General features: G+C 46.6%; 1 protein-coding gene across 1 annotated transcript in view; it reads right to left on the reverse strand.

The window, feature by feature from the left end:
- CENPE (centromere protein E) overlaps window positions 1–20,900 on the reverse strand; it is a 328,099-nt gene that overhangs the window by 108,925 nt on the left and 198,274 nt on the right. The window contains exons 43-44 of the mRNA XM_082248665.1: window positions 15,248–15,352; window positions 3,648–3,920 (exon numbers count right to left, since the gene is read on the reverse strand). Of these exons, the coding sequence (XP_082104791.1) occupies window positions 3,648–3,920; window positions 15,248–15,352 (378 nt within the window). The remainder of the gene's footprint in view (window positions 1–3,647; window positions 3,921–15,247; window positions 15,353–20,900) is intronic.

The raw sequence follows: 20,900 nt of genomic DNA on the forward strand, positions 1-20,900 counted from the left end.
GTGTTTAGATGCACTTTAGGCATCATTCGCACAGCCGTAAAAATGTTACTGATGTTAATACATGTGTTTTCTAGGAGAAAAGTTCCTGTGTAATAATCAGTATAAATGTGTATACTTGCATACAAATGCGTTTAAATGCGCAAAAACATGTATGCCTAAATAATTTATTTTTATGATGCCTTTTCTCCCCCCTTTGTTTAAATTTACATAAAAACATATACATGCATCTAGGCTTCATCCACACAGCTGTAAAATGTTATTGATGCTGTTACATGTGTTTTCTAGGAGAAAAGTGCCTGTATAATGAACAGTAAAACACTTGCGTATAGTGAATTGCATTTAAAGGTGTAAAGAAGCGTACATATTTTTCCCCTTTGTTTAGACTTAATTTACATGCTTACAAACGTGTATCCACCTCCATCTACGTGTTTATACATGGAAGCGCATATTCAGATGCAGATTCTGTGCTACAGATCTGAATGCAGTGCATGCTTGCGTGCACCTGTGTGAATGGCTGTATTGAACACAATGTAGTGGTGTTTAGATCCGTAATTAAAAAACACTGTATATGCGTTTTTTTTAGTTATATGAATGAAGCTATATATTGTGGCGGTGCAACTAGTGGTGAGCAGGTATTTCTCCCAGGATTATCAACCAGGCAGGTTGAAAGGCTCCAGGAGGACTGTTTTACTGGGAAAAGACTGGGTTTGCAGTTTCCCCTATGGTGGATAAAGTCCAGTTGGGGACCTGGAGTCTGGAGATTTCCAAGCGATCTGGGTGGGAGGAAATCTCCAATCCTGGGACCAGGTCTTAGGAACAACCATCACACTGATTGTGCAGGTGGATCTGGGCCTTTAAGACAGACAGGACCAGGGTTCTAGGGTCCACCCCCCAGAGGAGTCCTGGCGCGCAAGGGAGAAAGGTGCATGTCTGCACGGTACGAGTAGATGGTGAGCCTTTGGGCTGGAGCAGCAAGGAAGCTGGAGAAAGTGTGCTAACTGAGGTACAGTGTTTGTACAGGAACTCTGTGAGATGGCCAAGAGGGTCGAGGCTTAAAGCCTGAGCAGCGGTGCTTGTAGAGAGCCAGGTGGCTTTGGATTTTTCATTTACATGATTGCTGTGGAAAGCTGAAACCCCTGCATGGGCAACTATGTTATTGGACTTGTGTTTCTTTATATTTTCCTTTAATAAAAGTGGGCCAACAAGTCCTTAAACGGCACAACTGCGTGGACTAAGCTCACTGGTAGGCTCTGCACTCAAGCTAAACACCCCCAAATATCACAAATATATATATATATATACACACATATACATACACACACGCTTAAAACATGCTCTTGATGCAGATTTTTTTTTTTTAAAACAAAGCAGCTGCATTCAGATCTGTAATTAAGAAAAGCTTGTATACAGCGAGGGAAAAAGGAATTGATCCTCTGATGATTTTATACTTTTTCCCACTGACAAAGAAATGATCAGTCTAAAACTTTAATGGTAGGTTTATTTTAACAGTGAGAGGATAGAACAAAAACATTATCCAGAAAAAGGCATTTCAAAAAGTTATAAATTGATTTGCATTTTAATGAGTGAAATAAGTATTTGATCCCCTATCATCAATCAGCAAGATTTGTGGCTCCCAGGTGTCCTCTATACAGGTAACAAAGAGAATACAAGCACTCTCTTAAAGGGAGTGCTCCAAATTTCAGCTTGTTACCTGTATAGAAGACACCAGTACACAGAAGCAATCAATCTGATTCCAATCTCTCCACCATGGCCAAGACCAAAGAGCTGTCCAAGGATGTCAGGGACAAGATTGTAGACCTACACAAGGCTGGAATGGGTGCAAGACCATCATGAAGCAGCTTGGTGAGAGGGTGACAATAGTTGGTGCGATTATTCGCAAATGGAAGAAACACAAAATAACTGTCAATCGCCCTTCGTCTGGGGCTCCATGCAAGACCTCACCTCACTGAGTTTCAACGATCATGAGAACGACGAGGAATCAGCCCAGATCTACACAGGAGAATCGTCTCAACGATCTCAAGGCAACTGGGACCATAGTCACCAAGAAAACAGTTGGTAAAACACTACGTTGGGAAGGACTGATATCCTGCAGCGCCTGCAAGGTCCCCCTGCTCAAGAAAGCACATGAACAGGCCCGTCTGAAGGTTGCTAATAAACATCTGAATGATGCAGAGGAGAACTGAGTGAAAGTGTTGTGGGCAGAGGAGACCAAAATCTAGTTCGTTGGCATCAACTCAACTCACCGTGTTTGGAGGAGGAGGAATGCTGCCTATGACCCCAAGAACACCATCCCCCACTGTCAAACATGGTGGTGGAAACATTATGCTTTGAGGGCGTTTTTCTGCTAAGGGGATAGGACAACTTCAGTGCATCAAAGGAACGATGGACAGAGCATGTACCGTCAAATCTTGGGTAAGAACCTCCTTCCCTCAGTCAGGGCATTGAAAATGGGTCGTGGATGGGTATTCCAGCATGACAATGACCCCAAACACACTGCCAAGGCAACAAAGGAGTGGTTCAAGAAGAAGTACATTAAGGTCCTGGAGTGAACTAGCCAGTATACAGACCTTATTCTCATAGAAAAAAAATGTGGCGGGAGTTAAAGATTTGAGTCACCACAGCCTTGAAACAAAGACTTGGAGAGAAGCAAAGAGGAGTGGGACAAAATCCCTCCTCAGGTGTGCAAACTTGGTGGCCAACTACAAGAAATGACTGACTTCTATGATTGCCAAAAAGGGTTTTGCCATTAAGTACTGCGTCAATTTTTGCGAATGGGTCAAATACTTATTTCACTCATTAAAATGCAAATCAATAACTTTTTTGAAATGTGTTTTTTTGGCTATTTTTTTTGTTCTTTCCCTCGTTAAAATAAACCTGCAATTAAAATTATTGACAGATCATTTCTTTGTTAGTGGGCAAATGTACAAAATCAGCAGGAGAGCAAATATTTTTTCCCTTCACTGTATGGTTTTTTTTTTTTTTTTTTACAGGTTTATGATTTTCGATTACAGGTTAAAGAAATACTACAGAATCCAGATTTCCAAAAAAAAAAAAATAATCCAGACACATCTACTACTTTAAAGCGGTAGTATACTCCGCTATTTGACTTTTACATACAGGTAAGCGTTCAGACCTGCGGACCGTCAGAGCTCCTTGTCGGAAAGTGAAACTCCCGCGCGCATGCGCGGGAGTGACGTCATCGCAGCTCTGGCCACTCACAGCGCCGGAGACACCGAACAAGGAAGAGACACTGAGGGAACATGACAGCGCCCTCAGCGTTGTCCAGACAATTGTGTCTGGGCTTCGTTCTAAGGTAAGTATTTCAGAATGAGCTAGTATGCGATGCATACTAGCTCATTATGCCTTTGTCCTGCAGGGTTTTTTTTTTTTTTTATATAAGGATACAACCGCTTTAATGGCTTTGTCATCTATTTTTCACAAAATGTTTCTTGCAGTATTTTCTGCCTCCCTTTCAGTTACAAGTTTAGCCTTACTTCAATAGTTACCTATTTTATGATTTTCTATTGCAGTTTGATATCCAACTTTAGTAAATAAAGGTAGCAGGCTATTTTATGTAGCAAGGAATGAAAGGTCCATGATTAACTTAAAGAAATAGTTAAAATTACCTCCTTTTCTAAATTTTCCTTAAATAGCTGGAGCTGCTCTCTCTGGCATGATATATTTCTCACTTCCTCTGTGAGTTCAATTACTTTCTGGGCAGCTTTCCATTTCTCGCCCTCTGTTAATTTCAGCATGGTGTCCTTACTATTTAAAGACTCCATAAGCTCTTCTATATCAGATGATAGTTTTTGCTTTGCCTGGTCAATTATTTCCTTTTCCTCAACAGCTCTTTTCAAAAAAGCATTATGTTCTTGCAATTCTTTTTGTAGTGAAGAACACTTTAATAGGAAACAAGAAGGAAAATATAAGATGGAATGAACAACCAAAAATACATAAAACTGTATGCAATATAATACAAGTGAGTTTCTACACAGATTAAAATAAAATGCATTTAAACAAATCCAGCCAATAATTTGCCTGGGTCTTTTCCCTAAGTCCTGGGCAGCAGTGTCAGAAACCTTTTGGACGTTTGTTGCCTTCCTCACTGTTCTTAAGCTGCCTGTATCCTTTTCAGTCCCGTGTAACCAGCTGGGTGCCGAAGCCCAGAAGCCCACTCAGTATTCAACTCGAACAAATTGGGCTGAGGTGTGGTTTCAGGTGGGAGGCTGCAGTGTGTGCTATCAGTTCAATAAACACAATTGGATTTTAAGACTAGGTGCACATTTGTGTGGGTTGGAAACCGCTCCCAACCCCTGGGCAAAATGCACTTCTCTTTTGCAGACATGCAAGGATCACCACTTTAGCTCCGGAAGGATTTGCCCCCTTTCTGACCAGGCCACTTTTTTCAACTAAGCACTGCGGGACTATAACTGACAATTGCGGTCATGCAATGCTGTACCCAAACGAAATTTACGTCCTTTTCTTCCTACAAACAGAGCTTTCTGTTGGTGGTATATTATCACCTGTGCAAATTTAATTTTTTGCGCTATAAACCAAAAAAAAGTGACAATTTTGAAAAAATATATTTTTCACATTCTGCTATAGAACAAAAAATCTAAATTTTGTAACATTTTAGGCCAATTTGTTTTCTGCTACATATTTTTGGTAAAAAAAAAAAAAAAAAAAATTGCAATAAGCGTATTTTGATTGGTTTGCGCAAAAGTTATCGCATCTACTAACTACAGGAAAGATTTATTTCATTTTTATTATTTTATTTTTTTTTTACTGGTGGCGATCTGCGATTTTTAGCCGGACTGCGACATTGCGGCGGACAGATCGGACCCCAGACATTTTTGGGGGTACCAGTGACATTACTACAGTAATCAGTGCTAAAGATATGCACTATTACTGTAATAATGCCATTGGCAGGGAAAGGGTTAACCCTGGGGGTGATCAAAGGGGTTAATGTATGCCTGTATGGTGTGTGTGTGTGTGTGTGTGTGTGTGTGTGTGTATTTCTGTGACAGACACAGACAGATCGCAGTTTCAGCTTAGCTGAAACTGAAACTTCAGATCTGTCCCAGACTGTCTCACAGAAGCTCCGCCTGCTTTTTTTTTTTTTTTTAAACAATGTTTGTCATTTTTGAATAAATAAAATATATGTAAAATTTGTTTTTACAAAAAAACTGAATTTTTGTAAAATCTTACCTGTAAAATTCCTTTCTCCTCCGACAGTCACCGCCTCCTCTAAGTCATCACTGTTGGGTATTGTCCTCTGCTCCGCAGGAGTAGCTAGGCATATAGACTTAGTTAAAAACAAAAGGCATTTGCATATACACACCCCTGGGGGCTGTCCCATCTGGTCAATAACCCCCTGCAGTATCACTCCCAACTCAGTTTGGTAGCATAGCAGTAGGTAATAAGAACCCCAAAAGAGGGGCGGGGGCGGCGACTGTCGGAGGACTCAGAGAGAGGAATTTTACAGGTAAGATTTTACAAAAATTCCGTTTTCTCTTACGTCCTCCGACAGTCGCCGCCTCCTCTAAGTCATCACTGTTGGGATGTTCCAAAGCAGTATAGACATGAGGGGTGGGAAACGCAACCATAGAAAAGGCAACGCAGTACCCACATCAGAGAAAGGAATCTTACATGCACTGTAAGAGAACCTACTGGGCAACAGAAAAAAAACAATGCTCAACAGGAGCAACAGCCCAGGAAAGCAAATACCAACAGCCAGGGACCCAGAAAAAAATTCAAGGGTCCTTCATGGCACTGCCGCACTGAGAACTTTGCGGCCAAAGGAAGCATCAGCTGATGCCAGAACATCTACTTTGTAGAATTTGGAAAAAGAGTGCACCGACGACCAAGTCGCAGCCTTGCACACCTAGGCCACCGAGGCCCGATGCCAATAGGCTCAGGACGCACTCAAAGATCTAGTAGAGTGCGCCTTAACAGGGAAGGGGGGAACCCGTCCCTTCAAAGTATAAGCCTGCTCAATGGTCTGTCTGATCCATTTGGCAATAGTTGCTGCAGACGCAGCCATGCCCTTCAGAGATCCCTCAGGAAGGACAAAGAGGGAATCCGTCTTCCGAAAGGATTACGTATACGACACGGTAAATCCTGATCGCTCTGACGACATCCAAGGAATGCAAGGCAATCTCCTTCGGATGCTTAGGCTTCGTACAAAGCGCAGGCAGGACAATGTCCTCATTAAGGTGGAACTCGGTGATCACCTTGGGAAGAAAGGACGGGGGTGGTCGCAAAACCACCTTACCCTTGTGAATTATCAAGTAAGGGGAGCGGCAAGACAACGCCGCCAGCTCCGACACTCTGCGAGCTGAAGTGATCGCCACTAAAAAAGCAACCTTTTTTGACAGCAGAGGCAACGATATCTCCCTGATGTTCTCAAAAGGAGCACGCTGTAGCACGGACAGAACCAAGTTCAAGTCCCATGGAGGTAAAGGGCCAAATGTCGCACACCTTGAATGAAAGTGCGAATCAAGGAATGAGACGCCACAGGGCGTTGGAACAGGACAGCCAGCGCAGACACCTGGCCCTTTATTGTGGCCAACGCCAGGCGCTGGTCCACTCCAGACTGGAGGAAAGCCAACACTCTCGACACGGAATAAGAGCGAGGGGAGAACCCCCTGGACTCACACCAGGCGAAATAAGCTTTCCAGGTACGGTAATATATTTTACCAGAGGAGGATTTCCTAGCCTTGATTAGAGTAGGGATAACCTCCGGGGAGAGACCCTTGTCCCTCAGGACCTGGGTCTCAACAGCCAGGCCGTTAAAGCCAGCGACTGTAAAGCAGGATGGAAGATCGGTCCCTGAGACAGTAGATCTTCCCGCATTGGCAGCCGCCACGGAGGCGCCACTGCCAGGTGAACGACGTCGGCGTACCAGTACAGGCGAGGCCAGTCCGGCGCCACCAGAATCAACAGGTGCGGTTCTGAGGCTAACCTGCGGAGGAACCTGGACAGCAACTGAATCGGAGGAAAGGCATACATCAGACGATACTGATGCCAAGGGGCCACTAACGCATCCGAGGCGTCCGCCAGCGGATCGCGCGTACTTGCCATGAACCTTTCCAACTTTCGGTTTAGCCGAGATGCGAACAGATCCACGTCCGGGGATCCCCACTTCGCACACAGCATTTGGAATACCTCCGGGTGTAGGGACCATTCCCCCTGGTCCAGGGCCTGGCGGCTCAGATAATCGGCCTGCCAATTCTCCACACTCAGAATGTGAACAGCTGAGATCGCCTGGACATGAGTCTCGGCCCAAGACAGAATGTCGGTCACCTCCCGGGCCGCCCGAGCACTCCTGGTGCTCCCTTGGTGGTTGATGTAGGCCACCGCGGTAGCATTATCCGTCTGTACCCGGACAGGACGACCCTGAAGACGGTCCGACAACTGGAAGAGACAGAGTTTTATCGCTCGTAATTCCAGCACATTTATCGGGAGGGAGGATTCCCCCCCCCCGACCAAGTGCCCTGGGCAGACAGGTTGCCCAGGACCCCACCCCAGCCTGACAGGCTGGCATCCGTGGTAATCACTGTCCACACCAACGGACGGAAGGACTAGCCCCCCGCCACCGACGGGGACTGGAGCCACCACAGAAGAGCCAATCTGGTCTGATGATTGAAGGAGACACACAGATCCAGGGACTGAGGCAGTCCGTCCCACTTGGCCAGGATCTCCGCTTGGAGAGCCTGCGTGTGAAACTGAGCAAAGGGTATCGTTTCGAAGGCCGACACCATTAACCCCAGACACCGCATACAGGTTCTGAGTGACGAGGACGGTTTGTCCCTGAGGGACCTGATCTCGTCCTGCAAGGTCCGGCGCTTGTCCTCCGGCAAGAACACCTTTGCCTGAGCAGAGTCCAGAATCATTCCCAGATAGGGAAGACGAACCGAAGGAGAAGTCGATTTTTGAACGTTGATGGTCCATCCGAACTCCCGGAGCGTCTGTACCATGGTGGACAGATTGCGCACTAGGTCCTGGCTGACACCCGATCTTATGAGGAGATCGTCCAGATACCCCAAGACCGCAATGCCCTGAGCCCTCAGCAGGCCCAGAACCGGCGCCAACACTTTGGTAAACACCCTTGGAGCCGAATCGAGACCGAAAGGTAACGCCACAAACTGGTAGTGGTCCTCTGCGATCGCAAACCAAAGGTACCGCTGATGACCCTCGAAAATGGGGATGTGCAGGTAGGCATCCTTGAGATCTATCAAGGCAAGGAATTCTCCTGGGCTCAGGGAAGCCACCACCGATCGGAGAGACTCCATACGGAATTTCCGAATGCGCACAAAGCGGTTCAGCGCTTTCAGGTCCAGAATAGGACGCACTTTGCCCTCCTTTCTGGTCACAGTGAACAGATTGGAATAAAACCCCCGAAACCTGTCCCGATGAGGCACCAGGACAATCACCCCCTGGGCAAGAAGGTCCTGAACCGCTCGGTGCAGGTCCTGCAAACGCCCCGGAGGCAAATTAAGATTTGAGGGGAAGAATCTGTCCGCTGGCCGGGAAAGAAATTCGATCTTGTATCCCGATCGAACGATTTCCTGAACCCACTTGTCCGATATCCGGAGCAGCCAGGGTCGGTGGAAACCACGCAAACGTCCCCCCACCCCAGAAACGGGTGAGGGCGCCCCTTCAGGCAGAGGCGGACTGACTCTCCGCGCCGGCATTGCCTGATTTCTGCTTACCCGCCAAGGGCTTCTCCTGGTTGCCCTGGGCCTTGAAGGGCTTGCCCTTGGATTGGTTCCGAAAAGGTACGAAAGGACCCCTGATTGGATCTAGGCGCAGAACCCCGCTTGCCACGAAAGGACTTGTTCTTCGGGTTCTGGGGTAGCAAGGTGCTCTTGCCCCCCGTGACGCCTTTCACCAGGGCATCCAATGCCTCGCCAAAAAGGCGAAAACCAGCATAGTGGGCTATATCGGAAGCCCACTGCCGGGAACACCATCCTCCACGCCACAAGCTTTCATCCCCAACCCCTTATTCGCTCGATTCCGACGGGCCAGTACCTGCGTTTACGTCGGAATTGCACCGACATAGACACTTTCAAAACAGCAGCTATTGGCCTGAGAGATAGACTACTGGCAAGAGGATACTCCCACAAGTTGCTTAAATTAGCCTATAGGAAAGCACTAGTCAGTGATAGAGAGTCACTGCTTGTCCCCAAGGTACGGAAAAATGATAACACGTTGAGAATAATCACTGGGTATTCTCAACAACACCAGGATTTACGTAATATAGTCACCAAATATTGGCACATCTTAGCCTTAGACCCGGCTCTAAGCCCACATCTCCCCCAGAGACCTCAAATTACATACAGACGGGCTCCGGCCCTAAAAGACAAACTAGTCCGTAGTGAACTAAAAAGTCAGTCCAATTTTGATCCATGTAAGTACAAACGTACTTTTATGTGTGGCGCGTGCCATTACTGTAAATTCATGCACACCGGACAGGACCCTATCCTTCCTAATGGCATAAAGTTCAAGGCCAAGCACTTTGTGAATTGCCGAACCATCGGAATTGTCTATCTCTTAATCTGCGAATGTAAATGCTTTTATGTGGGCAAGACTAAATTAGAACTGTGGAGACGAATGTACAAACATATCAGGAGTATGCGCAAATGTGACCCTGAGTTACCTCTGGGCCGCCATGTATCTATAGTACATGGCGGAAAATTTCCCAAAATCAAATTTTTGGCTTTGGATCGGATCCATCCCAGTTCCAGGGGAGGCGACTGGAACAAGCGCCTCCTCCAATTGGAGCTGAGATGGATCCATCTTTTAAAAGCAACGGAACCCCCGGGCCTCAATGATTTAGTTTCATTTAGGCCTTTTTTGGAGGGCTTCGCATGTGGAGGCATGGAAAAGTGAACACTCCATCTATCCTTCAATATTCCAGGCGTAGGACACTATTCCGGGCCGTATTATCATCTCCATCTAAATTTACTCTTTATTCGGCTACCTACTAAACATTGACTTTTTGTTATCTTATGCCCCTAATGTTTTCGATGTCTGTGCATCTATGTCTGTGCAAAAACTTGTGTAAAAAAACAGGGATTGACACCACCCACAGTGGACATTTGGATGTCTAAACAAGCCTCCTCATTCTTCCTTAAAAATACAATACAAACAGTCTTTCCAAATTGTTGCATATCAAATGTTTCTATCTTTAAGCAAAGTGCCCTGCAAGTGTGGTGTTCATTATTTTACACTATTTCTAGATTGATCTTTTAGATATTAATATGGTTGTTGATAAATATTATCACCGCTATATAACTACTAAGCCCCATAATGGACAGACTCAATGTGTGCTTTTGTCCGTTTTTTACAACCTTTATATTACTATACAATGTTTTTTTCAATTCATTTGTAGGTTTTTGCGACTCTTTTTGTGCATCTTGGGAGTCTAGTGTCCAACCCAGCACGGGGTTCGGGACCAGTTCCATGGCCCCGCGACTTCCGACGGCTAGGTTTTCCACTGCTGACATCTATCTGATGTCCTCCTAGCTTCCGGGACACGCCGCCACCTGCGTCATCACGCAGTGACTGCGTCATATCCCGTGCTGGTGGGAGACGCCCTGCCGACTACGCTCCCGCCCCCTCTGATGACGCACATCCTGTGCGAGCACCGCCCAGGGAGCCCACAGCTGTCAGGGGGCTGAGACGCAATCATAGTGATTGCTTTCACCCGAAAGACTCCCTATTTAGGCACCACTCCCAGCATGGATTACTCTGCACATCCATTGCTGGGAGAAGGTTTGCCGAGCAAGTACGTGCTCAAGGTCAGTAACATATTACCCTTTGGTCTCATTACTCACTCACTTCTTATATTACTTTACAATATTTTGGCAGTATTCAAATTATTGTCTTTTCTCCTAATGCTCAAACAATTTATGCCCAACAGAGGAATTAAACCTACCGACCGCTGGCCGCTTGATGTAACGGTCAGCGCTCGGTTAGGTCTTAGACTTATGGAGACAATCTCCTTTAAAAATAAGCTATTGCAATCTACAGATGTAATCTATTTAAAGCTATGATTGGGATAACCCTCCAAGATATATACAAGTCTTGTTGTGGCTACATCCCCATCTGCTTACTCATTTGTTCTGCGGCATGCATATGCATGACATGTATACAGAACAAATTGCTTATTGACATATACCCATTTTCATTTACCTTTTGCAGCACAATGTGATTGGCCTCTGCCCATCTGATCAGGCTACAATTGGACTCCAGTTGTGACACTTGGCCCCCAGCTTGCACACTCGGTTTGTCGCATGTTCATTGGCACTACCTTGACTCTATACTTGCACTAAACCTTCCCTACAAAACTACTAGTTCCTCTGGGTGTTGTCAAGAAATCCTTGTTTTTATTTGATGGCAAAACAATTCACTGGTGTTCATATCTCCACCAACCATGTAAGTTTATTTTGCATCTTCTCCAATTGTCTTAGGGTCCTTTCACACGGCCGCTCCGTGTGTCCACAAATCATCCCATCCGTTTGCAGATGATTTGCGGACATAATGTAAGTGAATGGCACTGCGGGTGTCAGCGGAATATCATCCGCTGACACCCGATTTTCCTCCTTTCAGTTCTGTTCCGTTTTTACAAATGGAACAGAACCCCATTTTTTCTTCCGTGTAAAAAACGGAAAGGAAGGAAAATCTGATGTCAGCGGTGTCATCCGCTGACATCCGCAGTGCCATATACTTACATTATGTCCGCATATCATCCGCAAACGGATGGGATGATATGCGGGCACACGAAGCGGATGACAGAAATGTCATCCGCTCCGTGGAAAAAAAAAAAAAAAAAGTCCCGCAGCGGACCTTTCACACGGAGCGGCCGTGTGAAAGGACCCTTATTTGACATAATGATTATATGTATGTATACAAAAGATGATATATTTATATTTCGCTGTTGTATTTTATAAACTGACAGTTGTCTGTTAGGATACATCTACTTTCTTCAATACTTGCAGAAATAACTATTTCCAGTACAATCCCTGAAGAAGAGGTCTCCACCTCGAAACGTTGGATCATACATGGAATAGTCGGTTGAGTGTATATGCACACCTTTTTACAAACACCAGTTTTGCCTAAATTTTAATTGTACCCTTGAACATATTTTGTATGTGTATTTTTTTCTATATATATTCTCATGTGTATTAATAAAACCTATATTATATTCAAATAATTATACTCTCAATACAACTTTTTTTGAGTGACCTATAAAGTCCCACCCCTAGGGGAATTTCCACAAATAAGCATATGGAAAATCAGCAACTGTTTTCCGTGAGGACTGGTCAGCCGACCAGCTCTTCAGCCATATCAGTCGCCGGTTAAGTACCGAGACTCTAGACAGGCGTGCCACTAAAGGGGCCTCATTTAAGGCCGCATCACACAGATACATGATTCCCTGGTGGATTTGATCCACCATTTCCAGTCGGGCAGGCGGTACATCATCAGACACGAGGTTGCTCCTAAGCACCTTAGTCCAATCAGCAACCGCCTGAGCCACCAAAACGGACGTGAAAATGGGTCTGAGCAGTGAGCCCGCCACCGTATAGGAATGGGGGGCAAAAAACTCCAACCGCCCATCCGTGGGATCCCGGAAAACCGGGGAATCCTCTGTAGGAACCAAGGTAGCTTTGTTCAACACAGCAACCGTGTGATCCACCTGTGGGGGCACACACCATCGCGATTCCGTAGCCGGTGTAAAAGGATAAAGCAATTTGAACCGAGCAGGTACCACGAATGGACGTTTTAACGTGCGCCACATTTCATTAACAGTGTAATGAAACTCAGCAGGGCAGGGAAAAACCTGCGCCGACTTCTGGGTCCTGTGCGTCCCAAATGAGGACACAACGCCTGGAGGACCAGGCTCATCCTCCAAATGTAAAGTTTCCTTCACAGAAACAATTAATTCATCCATGGTCGCCCGCTCTTCAGGCGACCCCGGGGAGGAGGTATCAACCCCCTCCACCTCTGACCCCAGCGGGTCCAAGGATGAGCGAGACCTTGAAAAGGGCACGCTCGCAGCAGCAGCCATATCACCATCTGAATCAGAGGAGAGAGACAATCTGGGCCTCTTATGAGCAGCACGTACAGCCATCAGCATTTCCATATTTGACACCAAAGTCGCCACTACGGCGGCCAAATCAGGTCTCAGAGGGGCAGGAGAGCTGGGGGCCCCCACCAAGGCTGGGGGGAATTTGCTATCCTGAGAATCCATTGCTCAAAGTGAGAAAAAATAACAGTGCAAAAAATAAGTACTGTCCCTTTAAGAGCGCCGCGGAGTGCGCAGCCCACCGCTACAGCGACAAAGGACCCCCCAAACAGGAGAAGAGAAAACTGAGCCAGAAGCGATAATACAGAGAGATATTGAGAGCAATAACCTGCAGGCCCCGCTGTCCTGCTTCAGAAGGAAAAGGAAGTGCTGCTAAAGTAGGCTGAACTTATAGGCTGCATGGCCCAGGGAAAATGGCTGCCCCATAGGAAAGCATAGGAGACTCCTCCAAAATCTCCGCCGGACATGCGGCCGAAACGATCGTTCGTCTACCGCAAAATGGCGGTGATTGGCGCCAAAACAGCATGTAGAATAGCCCATAGAGAAGCCTACATGCCTGCCCATAGTTAAACATGGCGGACCGCGCGGAATGACCCCGCTGCGGTCACATACACAGTCTGCACCCCCAAACACCGAAGCGACACAGGGAAGGGGACCCCCAAACACACACAGCGCCGCAGTGCATGTACAAGCGATCCCGGCAGGGACCGCATAAGGGAGTCACCAGGCACAGACATGAGGACCACACAGCAACACAGGACTGTCACCCTACACAGGCCCCACACAGAAGTACTTACCTGTACCAGATGGCGTAGGAAGCCTCTCAGAACGGAAAGCCGCTGTCCTCATCTGACAGGGAGTGCCGTTTGCCAGGGACATTGCACTGCTGAATCGCAGATGCATCCGGTGAGGTAGCCACCTCACGGCTGCATCCCTGCTGCGAACAGGGATGGGCTGTTCATAGTGCCAGGGCGAACCATAGCGGAACGCTCGACGGCGGGCTGGGGGTCCATCTGACCCTCTGCCCTGGAGAACCAGGGCGGTCAGTCCGAATCCCAGCACCGCATGATCCATCTTCATCCGAAGAGTCGACTAACACTAAAGCTGACAAAATAAACAGCTAGTAAAGTAAGGAAAAAAAACTGACATTTTCAAAGAAAATCAAATAAAAAATGAGGTAGGCTGAGACTGTAGCCTCAGCACAGGGAAGCCTAACTACTCCTGACGCTAGGCAGATTAAAACTGAGTTGGGAGTGATACTGCAGGGGGGGTATTGACCAGATGGGACAGCTCTCAGGGGTGTGTATATGCAAATGCCTTTTGTTTTTAACTAAGTCTATATGCCTAGCTACTCCTGCGGAGCAGAGGACAATACCCAACGGTGATGACTTAGAGGAGGCGGCGACTGTCGGAGGACGTAAGAGAAATGTTTTTTTCCATTATTTATATCTGTGTTTGCACCTTTAAAGTCCCAAAACAATTCCTTTGCTACTTTTTGACTATTACTAAGGGATGTGGTGCTTCCTAACTAATTCTCAGACAATACAACATTTAAAATCTGCCTGCTTTGTTTACATAAGCAGGTGGGTCTACTTTCAGTTTACCGGACGATTGGGGGAGGAAGGCCGCAATCGCCGCCTCTCCTCCTGCGGTGTCTAAACACAGCGGGAGCACCCACCGAAACCCCTTCCCCTCCAGTCACGTACTACTACATTACTGGACCCAGGGGAGCCGCACTGCCACAGTAATATTACTCTTAATAGCACACTTACACATCAGAAAATGCGGCATGTTTTTGGTTGCGCAAAATTGCATGTTGTTGCAGCACCATGTGGATCCTTGTGGCCGAATTTTAAAAAAAGTCAGGGCCTTTTTGCCCCATGTCTTCTGCAGGTACAGCAACCCATTTTAATAGCTACGCTGCTAAGGACCTAGACCAAGAAGTCATCAGTGTGAGGCCCCTTTTGTTTGTCAGAAACCTTTTACTGAAATAGGTCTATTCTCATTTACTGTATATTATACTGGAATTAGCGGACTGTCTGCACACAGAAGAGACCTAAACAAAAATCATTTAAAAAAAATAAAAAGGGAAAAGTTCTATAATTGTAATTATTGGCCTTATTTATCGCATACCTTTTCTTCCAGCAGGGAAACCTCACTTGTCAAAGTCTCTACCTTCTGCTTTTGCTTTTGAAGCTCTTCTTGAGTTCTTCTAAGATCATTCTGCATTTCAACAGACTAAAGACACAAATCAAGCTTTAATATTCCAACATCTACAATTCACTGTGTCAAATCTTTATCATCTAAACTAAATTATATGAAATTATATAAAAACTATAGCCAAGAAGTATCTTTCCCCACAGGTAGCAAAAAATAAAAATTGACAAAATAAATATATCTCTATTAAATTCTACTAAACAGCCCACAGTGCTTCACAAGTGCAAACTTAAATAACCGTAATTAAAACGTATAAAAAAAAAAAAAAATGGACTGTTTAATAGAATTTGATGGAGATTTTTTTGTTACCATGCACAGCTGCTCCAGATTTTGCACTCTCGACTTTTAGTAAATAAATCTGTGTATCTGCATTGCTCAGGTTTGCCAAAGAATAAGTTCACTTAATTTACTTATTTTTTGCACTTTTTTTTGCAGGGAAAAAAAAAATTACATTTTTTTTTTTAAAGGAGCCTGGAAAGCATTGCTCTATAGATCACTGGTGCCATGCAAGTCTCCTGCAGACTTAGTGTAAGATGTCTGCCAGTAGATCGTACGGGCAGGCAGTTTCACACTGGCAGGAAGAATCAATGAACTATCACAGCCGTAGTAGCTCATCGAAAACTACAAGCCGACAGTTATAGTTCATTCATTTACAGAACACTGTGAATGAATGACATGGTCGCATGGGCGAAGCCCCCCCACGGTCATGCTCTTTTTAAAATTGGACAGTTTGTACGGGGAGAAGTTCCTGCCATCACAGCGAGATTTAGGATTGCCAAGCCGTTGCAGGAGCGGGAACATATTACACGTTCCACCCTAAAAATGGGAACATATTACATGTTCCACCCAAAGCAGAACCTATCCTTATGGCTCCATTCACACAAGTTTTTTTTTTTGGGCCATTTTAAGCGCTTTTGCAGCTTTTTACAAGCGTTTTACAGATTCAGGTATTTTTGTTTAGCCAATAGAAAGCACTAGGGAGAGGAATTTAGGGGGGGGGGGGGGCTGCTCTTTGAGCAGAAAACAGGTGACAAAACAGAAGTCTTTGAGGACAAGAACGCTTGTAATCTGCCAAAAGAAGCTCATGTACTTTTTTGAGCAACAGGCATTTGCTTCAGGCAGCAGAACGCTCACATGAGAACAGGAGCCATTGAAATGAATGGGATTTGGCTTGGTGAGCGTTTTAGAGCTACAAGCAGAAAATCGCTCAGGTGTGAACAGGTGTGAACAGGGCCTTAAGCTGGCTGTACACTGATCGAAATTCAACCAGTTAAGTGGGGAAAGGATGAATTTCACTCAATGTGTGACCTCCTCCTTTTTAGAGGAATCAGTTATTTAGCCACTTTTCAACTTCAGCTCCAGAAGATTTTACCCCCTTAATGACCAGGCCATTTTTGCGATTCGGCAATGCATTACTTTAACGAAAAATTGCGTGGTCTTGCGAGGCTGTACCCAAATACAATTTATGTCCTTTTTTTCCCACAAATAGAGCTTTCTTTGGTGGTATTTGATCACCTCTCACCTCTGAGAGAGTGACCATTTTGAAAAAAAAGAATTTATATTTTTTTTACTTTCTGCTATAAAACATTCCCAATAAAAAAAAAAGTAAAAAAAAAAATTATTTTATCGGTTTTTGTATTCTGCTGAATATTTTTGGCATAAAAAATCCCAAAAAGCGTATTTTAATTGGTTTGCGCAAAAAGTTATATCGTTTACAAACTACGGGATAGATTTTTGGACTTATTGTTTTTTGTTTTTATTACTAATGGGGGCGATTAGCAATTTTTAGCAGAAATGCGACATTGCGGCGGACAGATCAGACCCCTGACACTTTTTAGGGATTAGTGACACTAATACAGTAATCAGTGCTAAATAATATGCACTGTTACTGTATAAATGACACTGGCAGGTAAGGGGTTAACACTAGGGGTGATCAAAGGGGTTAATGTATGCCTAACTGTACTTACTCGCTGTGGGGGGGGGGTTCTGTGACAGGCACACAGAGATCGGGGTTTCAGGTTAGCTGAAACTCCTGATCTCTCTCTGCCTGTGTGACAGAAGACTTGCCTGCTTTGTTTACATAAGCAGGTTGGTCTTCTGTCAGTTTCTCTGAAGATTGCGGGAGGGCGGCAGCAATCGCTGTAGCTCCTCCCATGGCCCGCCTCCTACGGTGCCCACACGCTGCTGAGACTGCATGCACAGAATCGCATAGATTTTGCACAGCTGAGCCGTCCTGCCGCAGGATATTTGCGTGGGGTGGTCAGCAAGCTGTTAAAGACTGCCCCATAGCAGTTTTACTGCTCTCCTGTGCAGAATCATACATAGAGATCTACACAGCAGAGGTGTCCCACCTTGAAATGATAGATAGATAGATAGATATGAGATTCTGCACTTCCACCTGCAGGGGGCACACATGGGCTGCTTCTGCTGTGATGTCCACTGCCACCCGTGGATGTTCGGTAAAACACTGAACTAAGATCTATTTAAGCAAGGCAGATCTTGGTTCAGACGGGGAAAAAATAGAATTTTTGGAAGAACTTACCATAAAATTATTTTGTCTGAGTTCTCCGACAGTCGCCGCCCACTCATACAATCTGCACGTCTGGGTATTGGTCTTATCCACAGGAGTAAGCTAGGCAGAAGATTCGTTAGAATATACACAAAAAAAACTTTGTATAGACACACCTACAGGGGGCTGTCCCTCTGGTCCAATACCCCCAGCTAGCTGCATTCCCAATTAAGTTTGGTAGCAAGCAGTATACAGATCCATGAACCCCAAAAGAGGGGTGGGGGGGGGTGGCGACTGTCAGAGGACTCAGAAAAGAATTTTACTGTAAGTTCTTACAAAAATTCAATTTTCTCTTACGTCCTCTGACAGTCGCCGCCCACTCATACAATCTGCACGTTTGGGACGTCCTAAAGCAGTGTAGATGTGAGGGGTGGGAAAACGCAACCGTCAAAAAGGCAATGCAGCACCCAGGTCAGAGAAAAGAACCTTATCTGAACCAAAAAGGTAAACACTGGGCAACAAGAAAGCTCAACAGGAGCTAAGGCCCAGGAAAACAAACAAAAGGGAAAAAAACCCAACAGGAGGAGACAAGCCAAAAACACCCTGTCTCCGCTAAGGCACTGCTGCACTCAAAACTTTGCGGACAAAAGAGGCATCCGCTGATACCAAAACATTAAGTTTGTAAAATTTGGTAAAGGTATGCATGGACGACCAGGTCGCCGCCTTGCACACCTGGGTCACCGACGCCTGATGGCGGAAGGCCCAAGACGCACTAACCGCTCGGGTAGAGTGCGCTGTGACAGGAAAGGTGGAACCTGATCCCTAATTGAATAGGCCTGCACAATCGTCTGCTGGATCCATTTAGAAATGGTTGCTCCAGACGCAGCCGTACCCTTCCGAGGCCCCTCAGGAAGGACAAAAAGACAATCCGACTTTCTGAAGGATTCCGTAGACGCCAGGTAAACCCTGATTGCCCGGACCACATCCAAGGAATGCAAGGCAAACTCCTTAGGATGCTTAGGCACACAGTGAAGGCAAGACAATGTCCTAGTTGAGATGGAAGTCAGAAACCACTTTCGTTAGAAAGGACTGATGAGGTTGCAAGACAACTTTATCCCTATGAACAACCAGATAGCGGGAGCGGCAAGACAGGGCCGCCAACTCTGACACTCTGCGAGCAGATGTGATCGCCACCAGAAAGGCCACTTTCTGTGTCAGCACAGTCAGAGGAATCTCCCGGATTTCCTCAAAGGAGGACGTTGCAAAACGGACAGAACCAATTTCAGGTCCCAAGGGGGCAAGGGTGCCCTCCTAGGGGGAGCCAGATGACGCACCCCCTGAATGAAGGTGCGGATCAAGGAATTTGACGCCAAAGGGCGCTGAAAAAGAATGGCCACCGCAGACAACTGGCCCTTAATAGTGGTCAGCGCAAGACGCTGCTCCACACCAGTTTGCAGGAAAGCCAACACTCTAGCCACCGAAAAGGAGCGTGGATGGAAACCCTGCGACTAGCACCAGGCGAAATAAGCCTTCCAGGTACGATAATAAATCTTACCAGAAGAGGCCTTCCTGGCCTTGAGCAAGGTAGGAATGACCGCCGACGAGAGACCTCTGTCTCTCAAGACCTGGCTTTCAACAGCCACGCCGTCAAAACCAGCGACTGTAAAGCAGGATGGAAGATCCACCCCTGAGACAGAAGATTGTCTCTTAACGGGAGCCGCAAGGGAGGCTCGACGACCAGGTGCATGATATCCGCATACCAAGACCAGCGCGGCCAGTCTGGGGCCACCAGAATCACCAACCTCAGTTCCGAGACCAACCTGCGAAGGAATCTGGACAACAACTGAATAGGGGTAAAGGCATAAATCAGCAGATACCGAGTCCAAGGCACTACCAACGCGTCCGCCACAGGGTCGCGCGTTCTTGCCACGAACCTTCCCACCTTGTTGTTGAGATGAGAAGCGAACGGATCCACGTCCGGGGATCCCCACCGCGCACACAGCATCTGAAACATCTCCGGGTGTAGGTACCATTCCACTTGGTCCAGGGACTGGCGAATCAGATAGTTCGCCTGCCAGTTCTCCACACCTGGAATGTGAACTGCCGAAATCGCCGGGACCTGCGTCTCAGCCCATGACAGAATCTCGGCCACTTCCTTGGCCGCCCGGGCACTTCTGGTGCCCCCTTGGTGATTGATGTAAGCCACCGCAGTTGTGTTGTCCGTCTGCACACGCACTGGGCAGCCCCGAAGACGATCCGACCAATGGAGCAAACAGAGCCTGATTGCCCGTAGTTCCAAGACATTTATCGGTAGGGAGGATTCCCCCTCCTACCAAGTGCCCTGGGCAGAGGACTTGCCCAGAACTCCACCCCAGCCTGGCGTCCGTGGTGACCACAGTCCATAGCAATGGACGAAAGGACTTGCCTTCCTACAGAGCCGGAGACTGGAGCTACCACAGGAGATCTGACCTGACTTGGGGGCCCAAAGCAATCCTCTTTTCCAAAGACTGAGGATGTCTGTCCCACCGGACCAGAATCTCCGCTTGAAGAGATCTCGTGTGAAACTGTGCAAATGGGATTGCCTCGAAAGCCGACACCATCAATCCCAGGCACCGCATGCAGGTCCGAAGCAAGGAAAACTCGTCCCTGAGGGACCTGACCTCGGCCTGCAGGATCCGGAGCTTGTCCTCCGGAAGAAAGACCTTCGCCTGAGCGGAGTCCAAAATCATCCCCAGGTAAGGGAGGCGAACAGAAGGGGACAACGTCGACTTCTGAAAATTGATTGTCCACCCGAACTCCTGGAGGGTCTGAACCGTGATCGACAGATCGTGCAACAGAGAGGCACTGGAGCTCGACCTTAATAGGAGATCGTCCAGGTAACCCAGGATGGCAATCCCCTGTACTCGCAACAAGGCTAGAACAGGAGCCAAAACTTTGGTAAAGACCCTTGGAGCCGAAGCGAGGCCGAAAGTCAGCGCCACAAACTGATGATGCTCCTCCGCTATAGAGAATCGGAGGTACCTTTGATGACCCTCGTAAATAGGGATGTGTAGATACAAA

The sequence above is a fragment of the Pelophylax lessonae genome (genome assembly GCF_965119305.1).
Source record: "Pelophylax lessonae genome assembly, chromosome: 1".
NCBI lineage: Eukaryota > Metazoa > Chordata > Amphibia > Anura > Ranidae > Pelophylax > Pelophylax lessonae.